Genomic DNA, 10,724 nt, shown 5'->3' with positions numbered 1-10,724 from the left:
AATACTGTATTTTAATTCTAAACCTTTAAAAAAATCACATTTTCTGTCCTTTAACAGTAAATCTATAGTTAAAAAGCAGCACATTTACTGAGTTTTAAATGTAGTTTCTATTTTATATTCACATAAAACCAAGATACTTTCCTGGTGTTAAAGGTAAATATTAAAAAAAATGAAATAAAACAGATATTTGATTTGTATGTGTGTATATAAATATATGTAGTGAAAATAGAACTTTGCATCGACAGTGAACATACTAGAGAGTTCACTGATTTATTTTTAACTAAAATAGTTTACGGCACTTTGACATAAAAGAACAGAATATTATTTGTAACAACTAAATTTTTTGTTTTTTATTTTTTTAGAGTTAACATAAATTAATACTTTATTTCTGTGAGTTTAATGGTTACTATTATTATTATTATTATTATTATTATTATTATTATGTGCTGTGTCCTGCTGTGTGTTGACCTGACCTGAGATCTGCTGCCCCCTGCTGGCAGGCGGCGGTCCTGCACCGGGTGGATGATGCGGCTGGTCGTCATGGCAGCGGTGCTGATGGTGGCGGAGGGGCGGAGCTGCGGCTTCGGCTGCCGTCCCACAAACATCAGCATCCCGGTGGAGAGCTGCGGCAGCGTGGAGTCGGTGTTCACCACCGTGTGTTCAGGACAGTGTTACCACGAGGTAACCATGGCAACCGTCACCAACCAGCAGCTCCCAGGAAGCAGTCGCATCATGAATGTTTTTATCGGCTGCAGGGACACAGATAGTGAACATTTTTCATTTAATTCATAACTTCGGTTCAGATTTATCAGAATTTAACTCCAGAAATTGACACAAAATGAACATATTGTCGTATTAAAGATGAACCTTCTGGGGGTTTATGACTCCTTTTTAAGTGCAGTATCCAGATCAGGATCCTACACAGTAAACAATAACAAAGGCACAGATTTAATCTCTTGTAGCTGCAGAATCTCAGTTATTTTAGAAAAAGATGCTGAATGTGAAATTGCCCACTTGTCCCTGAAAGCCTCTGAGCTCCAAGCTGTTTCTGGGCCGTTTTGTTTTTGCTCCCGTCTCATTTTTACTCACTGTAGCTCATTTTTCACTGCAATATATAGATCACAATCCTGCAAAACAGTCAGAACAAAAGCATTATTCCTCACCGTAGACTCAGATGGTGAGTGTGTGACCTAAAGTTGTCTGAAATCCCAATTTGACTCATTTTAGATCTAGAGTTTTAGTAAAAATGCAATAAACAACACAAAAATAGTTCAAACTTATCATCAATATTAATAAATTAGTAGTTCAAGAACCCAAATATTCTTTCTGTTTTCACAGTTTCTGGCTCTGATAAATTATAATTTTTGCAGTTTCCTTTAGATGAAATGAATTTCAAACCTGCCTGAGGGCTCAACAAATAGTTTTATGGTCACATAAAGTGTAGATAGTTTTATTTTTATTGTATTGTCTACACAGCTTCTTAAATCTCAAGTTAAAAAGACAAATTTTAATGTTCTAAATCAGCTCCAGGTTTACTGCAGCTCTACAAATATGACTGAATAAATAAACCTGGAACTGTTTTCCTCTAGTATTAGTTTAATTATTAAAATATCTGTGTAATAAGTAAATAATTATAGCAGATAACAGTCTGATATTTTAGATTTTAGTGCTTTAACGCCCTCTGAGTCTCCTTTTCATCCCATCTGTTTGATTAAAGGTAAAAGTCAGTTTACTTTGCTGTTTAATTTTAATCTAAAGCTTTTATTTTGCTTTGACCACAGGATCCCATCTACATCGGGGACGACGACTGGCCTGAGCAGCAGGTGTGCGGCGGTGACTGGTCCTACGAGGTGAAACACTTCAGCGGCTGTCCGGTCCCCGTCTCGTATCCGGTGGCTAAAAGCTGCCGCTGCTCCATGTGTGATTCAGGAAACACCGACTGTGGGAGGTTTGATGGAGACGTTCCCAGCTGTTCGTCTTATTAAAGCAGCCTCTTTACCGGTTATTTACGCTGTGGTTCCTGATCTGACACCGAAATAAACCAACGTCACCGGCATGTTTTTATGCTTTGACTGTTTTGTTGCTAAGTTCCACTTTCTTGGTTCAACTTTGTCCTCGAATTAATCTGATAAGATTTAAACCTGGACGGCTCTACACACTGAGTACAGAACTAAAATGAAATAATAAAAAAAAAAAGTGTTAAAAATGTTTAAAAAGGCAATTTTTTTATTTTTAGCAGATTTAAATAAAATGTACTGTAAGTAATTTACGGTCACACAGAGCTAATACTTGTAAAAATACAGATTTTTGATGTGGATATTATTTAGAATTTAGTCTTTTTATTCTTTGTCTGTTTGTGTGTTCAGTGTGCAAATTAATATGTTTTTCCATTTATTTATTTTTTTATTGTCTGTAGTTGAACAAAACAGGGAAAATCTGTAAAATCCTCATTTTAAAAAGTTTTAAAAATATTCCATACTTTTTACATTTCATGTGCAAATTAATACTTTTTAAATTTTTTTAGTTACAGTTTGTAATTGAACAAATCTGTAAAATACCTTTTTTTAGAAACACATTTAAAATTATTTACTATTTTTCATTCCTTAAAATAATTTCCCCCCAAGTAACTGCAATAATCTGCAAAATAATATCATTTTTTTTACTGACTTACAAAGATTGTAGAAGAAGAAAAATATAGATTTAATTTTGTCCCATTTTTGTTTTTAGTTAATTTTGTAGTTGTTTACAGTTATTATGCAAATTATTAGATTTTTTTTGGCAGTTGTCTTGCATTTTTTGTTCTGTCTGTAATTGAACAAAATGGGGAAAATCTGTAAAATACCCATTTTAAAAACACTTACAAATGATTTATTCTTTTTCATTACTTAAAATACATGCCCCCCCCCCCCCCCCCCATAACTGTAATTATCTGTAAAATAACAGTATTTTTTCCACTGGCTTACAGTAAGAATAGTGTGATTTTATAATCAAATGTTCTGAAAGAACAAATTCTTATTTGTAAAAATCTATATTTTTGATGTGGACGTTATTTATAGTTTTGGCCTGATTTCATTTGTTTTATTTCTGTCAATCAACATGTGAATTTTGTTTTTCCCTTTTTTTGGTTTATTTTTTGTTTGTTTCTTTAGAAATCTATAATAAAAAAACAGGGAAAATCTGTAAAAAAAAACAGTTAAATATATATATATATATATATACATAAAAACATAATTTATCTTTCAAATAACGGCAAATAATTATAAAGTGACGATGTTTTTTACTGATTTAAATACAGTAAACAGTGTGACTTTGTGGTCAAACACTAAAAGAACTTTTTACTTTTTATAAAAATACTGATTTTTGATGTGGACATTATTTACAGTTTTGGGCTTTGTTTCTTGTAATAATTTTCTGTAATTGAACAAAACAGAGAACATCTGTCTAAAACAAAGTAAATAATTCTAAATGACAGTTTAAACACCTGTTGCAGAGTTTAAATAAACTGTAGTTTTGTTTCTGCAGCTCCAGCAGTAACCGTTAGTCGTTTTAAACTCTGACTCAGAGACTAAACGTTCTGCCAGCGGTTTCTGTTCTCGTCTTGACCGAAGCCACCGACCCTGAAAGTCGATATTCCTGCCGTCCAGGTTTTCCTGCTGAGAACAGGAGCTCATCCATAAGGAGAGACAAGGCCTCGCCTCTTCTCTGTCAGCTGCAAATGAAAATATAGAGTTTGTGGTGAATCCCAGAGCTGCTGGAAGGTTCCTGACTCTACAGTAGGATCTCTAAAAGTAGAAAGAGCTTCATAGGCAGAAAAAAACTCCTGCAGAGCTACAAACTGCTGGGTGTACACAGCATACATTATATAGACAGTTCAACCCTGAATTATTCATTCTTCTGTCAAATTTATCATTGAAAGTGAGTTTTTGTTTGATCAATGAGTTTCTTCAGGATGGAAATGAGCTAAATAAGCAATGAAAGATGGTAAGTTTATTTTAGGGGATGTTAATGAGAAATTTGAGCTATTTCCATGTTTCTTACAATTTTACTCAAAATGCTGCATCTATAATGAGTCATAATAAGATTTGGTGTCACATTCTCACTATAATGTTTGGGCGATGGGTCAAACATAAGTAGTCAATTTTTGATTTATAGTGACTGGAAATGACATGAACAAGAAACATCAGAAGGTGAAACTAAAACTTTTGCATCTAAAATGATTGATTTGGGGATTTCGGACAACTTTGGGTCTTTGAGGTTGAAGGTTTCCTCACCATCACTCTGGTCTTTAGTTCCTCCTCAGGTTCTCCATAGATTCAGGTCCGATGTCTTCACTTTGCTTTCTGTTGTTTTCTTCACCTCTTTGGTTGCATGTTTCACATCTTTGTCTTGTTTGAAGACTTCCTGATGGTTTCCTCCACAATCTTAACGATGTTGTTTTTCTGAAAAACTCCACAAAGCTTCACATTCCCAGCATTTGTGACTTTGGAGAAGCTGTTCTTGGAGTTAAATGATTCTTAAGTCTTTCTTGTGTCCAAACAATTCCATTTTTACCTCATCCAGCCACAGAACTGTTAATATAATCACTTATTCATAGCTTTGGTTGTTGTTTATGGAGACCAGCCTTGTGCAAAGTCTTGTTAAACAATAAATCAGATTTTTATTTGGTACCACAGTCGTCGTGGTCCAGATGCTTGAATTCTTCTTGCACTTCTGGCGTTTTGTCAAATTCTTTGACATTTCTGACATCATTGAATATAAATGCAACAATACTGCAGACTGTTTCTGGTGTTTTTGGCTAAAATCCGGTGAATCCTGTGAGTCTTATTAAAGCTTCGTGGACGAACCCGACAGAAAAGTCACTCATTAACGTGACGAGCTGCTAAGAGTCCACAGAGTTGTGATTTGGCCAAACACCAGCGTCGTTCTAACGAGGTTTCCTGCAGCGTGTGAACAGAATCTAGTTAAAATTACTGCTACTGTCAGCAAACTCTGAAGAATATGGTTTCCTCTGCCAGTTTGGTGGGTTTTAAGTACCTCGGTGCAGCTTTTTCTGCTCTGAAAAGACTTTTCTCATTAATTGGGAGCTTCAGAAATCCAGTATTGCACCATTACTACGTTTGGAGACTCACTACAGCGATTAAAGAACCGGTAGTTAGAATGAAAGCAGCAGAAGACGAGACAAGCTGAATTTTTATCTCTTATAGAGTTTCCAATCATGCAACTCATTAATGTTTCCTCTCTGGAGGTTGAATCTTGACTACAAAGACAACCAGTGGCACATTTAGTGGTATTAAGATGGATTTAATATTTGTTGTTCTTTATTCCTGTGCCATCAAATTTTATAAAGTTGCAGCTGAGAATTTCTGGAAAAGACTCAGAATCACTGCCTCATGAGGCTGTTATTTACTGTTTAATTTAGTATAGATTTGAGTAAAAATGTCAGTTTTTGCAGGAGTTTTTCAGATCTCGCCTTGTTAAAGATGAGGTGACTTTTATGTTGAAATTCCCCCCAGTGTTTCCCGTTTATAGAGCGCAGCTTTTGCACATTAATATCAATGTTTCCATTAGACAATTTATACAACTTGCGTGAACGTACCAACGCATCAAAACCTTCAACCTGCATTCTTTCTAACAGCCAACAGTGGGCGACTCCTCTGGTTGCAGATTATATAAAAATCTATGAGAAAATCTCAGAAAGTCTCACTTTGTTTGTTACCTCAGTAAGCAGTTTCCTCCTGAGTTTATGGTTTCAATCAATAGTTTCAAGACTTTTTTAAATAAATTATGGTCCACTTTTAGAGTTGTTTTCTCAGGTTGAAGTTTTAAAAATGGCCTGGTGGAAGCTTCTCAAAGTCTTGATCTCTTTCTGCATCTAGGCAACAAAACTCCATCCAGACTCAGACGGCGCTGCGTGTTATGAATAAAATACTTTACTTTTTCCCGTTAATCTGCTGGATTTGACGCATTAACGTCACACGTTTCCAGTAGACGATTCTACTGTTCTAAAGAGGAACTTTAAACGTAGTCTAGATCCATTTTATTCTTCAAACTTTGCAAAGCCCCACAACAGAGAATTAATTATTGGTCCTTATAACGAGGAAACTAAAATCTGTTCAGTGGCTGTCCATGCTGCATCAGAAAACTATGGAATAAGCCAGATTCTTGGGGGCTGACACCAAATTTTCATGAGTAAAACAGAATGCAAGCAGAATGTTTTCCTTCAAAACACATTAAGAAAAGAGTTTAGTTGCATTTGAACATAATTTAATGGCGGCTGAGTCAACATTGATCGATGATATCTGTCTGTTTGTAATCGTTCTTTAATGTTTGTGCCATTAATTTGACCCTGGGGGGATTTTAAACGTCTGCGGCTGGAGAAAACTTGCATTTAAAGTTGATCAATAACTAAGCCAGCAGCAGGGGTCAAAGCCACGATCAATGAATCGATCAATAACAGCAAAAGAAATATGATGTGGGCAGATTCTAGGAAGTATTTGGTTACTTCTGCAGCGTAGCGAGGTGTGGGAGGAAAAGAAGTGAGAATAGAAGTTTAGTCGGACGGACAAGTTTAGAGCTGGTTGTCTGGTAGAACGATAACAAAGCGCTTTGTAGAGAGATGGACTGTGATGCTGCAGATTCCTTCTCTAGATCACATCAACAAGAGTTTCTGTCTGAAATGTGAAAGCAGCAGAGGAGAGAAGTGACACAATCTGAAGTAAAACATGGAGATATGGAGCAGTTCTCTACAGATACTGTCTGTTTATGTCTGACTGCAAATAAACGACAGTATAAGAGCTTAAACCTCCACCAGAGATGAATATCCTGCAGTAACACCACTTCTAGCACTTATTCAATTGATTGAATCAATCAAAAGCCCTCAGGAGAAACTTGGAAATCAATTATCTCTGTTAATTTAATGACCATCAGTGTGTAGATTATTGCCAGTCTGTAAGGATTGTTCTTTGGCCTAAAGGGTCAACAGGGAAATTCAAGGAAACCCGGTGTTGCATTCAAAACATAATCTGCAAACCGACAAACATCAGCTTCTTACCTGAGAAATAAAACTTTCAACCTGCATTCTTTCTAACAGCCAGCAGGGGGCAGATTATATAGAAGTCTATGAGAAAATCTCAGAAAGTCGCACTTTGATTTATGACCTCAGTAAACAATTTCTTCCTGAGTTTATGGTCTCTATCTGCAGTTTCAAGACTTTTTAAATACAGCATGATGCTAAAATAGATGATAAAATTTAGTATTTTTTCAGGCATCGCTACCCAACAAGTTGCTAACGTTGCTAAGTTGCCACACTAAGTTGAATAAAACCTCAACTGGAAGGGAATGGGTTAACAACATAAAAACTAAATGGCAATTTATAGACTACAAGTTTGAGATTCCACATTAGAAGAACACAAACCTCCACCAGAGATGAATAACCTGCAGTAGCACCACTTCTAGCACTTGTTTAATTGAATTAATCAATCAAAAGCCTTTTGTGCTGAAATTGGAAATCGATTCTCTCTGTTAACTTCACGGCCATCGGTATCAGGATTAATGCCGGTCTGACCTAAAGGCTCAACAGGGAAATTCAAGGAAATCTTGTGTTAAATTGAAGAGATAATCTGCAAACCAACAAACATCACCTCCTGACCTGAGGTTCAGATTAATCTGCAGAGCAAAACTCTGAACCATCAATGGTTTTTTGATCGATTCTTTCACCACAAGCTCTGAACTGGTGTCTGAATATTACACTCTAATCAATTTACAGTTCATCAGCCTGGTGAAAGATGTGACAGCTCTATGGCGTCCAGATGAACCTCCGACCGTCACGTCCGTGGGTTTAGTTTGGGCCTTTAGCTGACAGATTGCCGTCAGGTCGGTGTCCTTTAACAGCAGCTTGTTTTCATCCAGCGGCTCCCCGGAGCTTTGAGCTGATATTCAGATGGACGTTTTATCAAGTTTATGCACAAGTCTGTCGCTGTGATGCAGGCAGGAAGTGGATGCAGGGATGTAGTGGACGGCTTCCTGTCAGGATATGATGGATTCTTCCTGCTTTTAAATCGTCTTAAACTCAGGACTGGAGATGTTTAGAGGGTTTATTTATACAGCAGGTATGCCAGCAGCTGTTAGAGGCACTCTGAATGCACAGATGAACGTAGAATTTACATATTTATTGGGTAGTTTCCGTCTGTTTTCCTGGTTTGGCAGCTTGATTTAATTGATCAGTAGATTTAATGAGTCCATGCACAGTTTTGCCTTCATACTGTGAATATTTACAGACTTACAGGCCCTCAAAGTCCAGATTTATCACTTTTGAATGGATTATTTCTTGGTCATTTCTGAGCCTCAGAACTTCATCACTACAGCAGATAGAACCATGACATTTAGGAGGAAAAACACGTTTGACTTCTGGTAAAAACTGACACGAGATCAGTTTTACATCCATCCAGGTGTCACAATTGAAACACAAAAAGACACAAAATCAAACCATGAAGATGCAGAATCACTATAAAATGGACCAAAATGATTACAGAAAGAGGTGAAATTGTCAGCAAAAGACACCAAATTATATAAAAAACGGGCAAAGTTATCTCAAAATCACTACAAAAGAGGCAATATTACCAAAAAAAGACACTAAATCAACACAAAAGATTGCTAAACTGCTACAAAAAGCTGCGAAATCACCACAGAAAGTTTAGAAATTACCACAGAGACACACAGTCAACCCAAAAGAGGCACAATCACCTCAAAGACTGAAATTCACCATAAAAACATGCAAAAACACCACAAGAAAAGAGGCGAAATTTTCACCAAAAGACAGCAAATCACCACAAAAACATGCAAAAACACATAAAATGGGCTAAAATTATCACAGAAAGAGTTGGATTTATAGATATTTCCATGTAAAATGATCTTCAGAGAGGAAGTTAGAAGCAGTTTTTCCTTTGCGCTTTCAATAACAGATACAGAGAGAGTTTTCTTCCTGAAGGGGGCGGAGCCAACAGCAGCTCATCTACATTTAAAGCTACAGACACTGAAACAACCTGCTCAGAACAAAACGAAACCCAGAAATTATATAATCATGGAGAAATAAACCATCTTTGTGGTGTTTTGAGCTGAAAAATGTAAAGATACATTCTAGAGACCAGTAAGACTTTCATAAATTTGCTAAAAAAGTGGCAGAAAATGGGACCTTTAATTCTTAGGAGCTACTTTTTTACAACTTGTAGCTGTTGAGCAGTGAACTTGTGGAAAAAATACTTTTTCAAGAAAACAGTTTACCAAAATATTGATGTAAAAGCAGCCGATGTGCCTCGTATTCCAAGCAGCAGTCAGGATGATTTGAGTCATTTAGAGGCGGATTCCTGCACTCCTAGCTGCTGGAAATATTCTAATTTAAATCGGAACAAAACTGGAGGCGCTTTGATGAATGACTTGTTTGCATCGAGCGGTTTTTATAAATATTAATAAGCTTCATTTATATGGAGCAACCCTTAACAAAAGCATTCTGCAGAGAGAAGCAGGAGGAACATTTAATAACAACATGTTTTTTTGGGACTTTCTGCCGAGCTGACTGCACACATTTGGAGACAATGAGTTGTTGCATTTTCTTTACATGCCCTTTGGAGCCAGAGAACTCCCACCGCTGCAGAATTCTGAGGTTTCCGGCCGTCGCTGCCAAACTCCTCTGGCAGGAATCGGAGGAACTCGTGACCTGAAGGACGGCAGGATGTGGACGAACGAGGCCGGACTGTCGTCTTCAGATGAACTGCTGCGTCACCAGGTGAAAAAACGACCTCACGGACACAGAAATTAATCACGTTTTTAAAGGAGAACGAATTCAGCGGCCGGATTAGTGGGATGACGTCACGCAGGGACATTAATTAACGTCATCGGGGCGATAAAACGCGGCTTTTCTGTGACACACATAATGGAACCAGTCGTTTATGAGGGATTACTTTCTCCTTCCAGCTCTGAATGTGGACAGATATACGACCAAAGTCCTGACCTTCAGACCGCAGACAGGATCCTCTGATAGTGGTTTTAGCTCAGTGGGTGAAGCAGCTTCTCAAATATAAATCATTCATGGCTCATAGCGTCCAGTTTCACACACAGAATGATGCTTTTAGTGCCTTTACACCACTTTTTGTCTCATTATTAGCTTGTTAGTCACCTTTAAATCACTCTAACCTTTATAAAATGTGCTTTACCAGGAAGATGTTAGGATTTACAGTGATTTATCGAGCGTTTCTTCTTTCTAGCATTCTTTTTTTGTCCCTCTACACCAAATCAACACAAAAAGGGCCAAAATCACCACAAAGAGACACAAAATCACCGTAAAAAGGGTCAAATTTACCTCAAAGACACAAAATCACCACAAAAAGACAAAAAATTATCTTAAAAAGGGTCAAATTTACCTCATAAATACACAAAATTACCACAAAAAGGGACAAAATCACCGCAAAGACACAAAATTACCTTAAAAAGGGTCAAATTTACCTCATAAATACACAAAATTACCACAAAAAGGGCCAAAATCACCACAAAAAGACACAAAATTGCCTTAAAAAGGGTCAAATTTACCTCATAAAGACACAAAATTACCACAAAAAGGGCCAAAATCACCACAAAAAGACACAAAATTGCCTTAAAAAGGGTCAAATTTACCTCATAAAGACACAAAATTACCACAAAAACACAAAAAATTACCTTAAAAAGGGTCAAAT

General features: G+C 36.8%; 1 protein-coding gene across 1 annotated transcript; it reads left to right on the top strand.

The window, feature by feature from the left end:
- The first annotated feature begins 522 nt into the window (after nt 1-522).
- fshb (follicle stimulating hormone subunit beta) lies at nt 523-2,056 on the top strand. Its single transcript, XM_022198313.2, has 2 exons — nt 523-681; nt 1,782-2,056. The coding sequence occupies exons 1-2, from the start codon at nt 523-525 to the stop codon at nt 1,983-1,985; spliced, it is 363 nt and encodes a 120-aa protein (XP_022054005.2). The 3' UTR covers nt 1,986-2,056.
- The last annotated feature ends 8,668 nt before the right edge of the window (nt 2,057-10,724 follow it).

Source organism: Acanthochromis polyacanthus, chromosome 2 (genome assembly GCF_021347895.1).
Source record: "Acanthochromis polyacanthus isolate Apoly-LR-REF ecotype Palm Island chromosome 2, KAUST_Apoly_ChrSc, whole genome shotgun sequence".
Taxonomy (NCBI): Eukaryota; Metazoa; Chordata; class Actinopteri; family Pomacentridae; genus Acanthochromis; species Acanthochromis polyacanthus.
The sequence above is the reverse complement of the archived record's forward strand: the minus strand, read 5'-3'. Positions and strand labels throughout refer to the sequence as shown.

Coding starts and splice junctions, on each gene's coding strand:
- fshb (XM_022198313.2), top strand. CDS start 523: ATGATGCGGCTGGTCGTCATGGCAGCGGTGCTGATGGTGGCGGAGGGG. Junction 682..1,781: donor CAGGACAGTGTTACCACGAG/GTAACCATGGCA, acceptor CTTTGACCACAG/GATCCCATCTACATCGGGGA.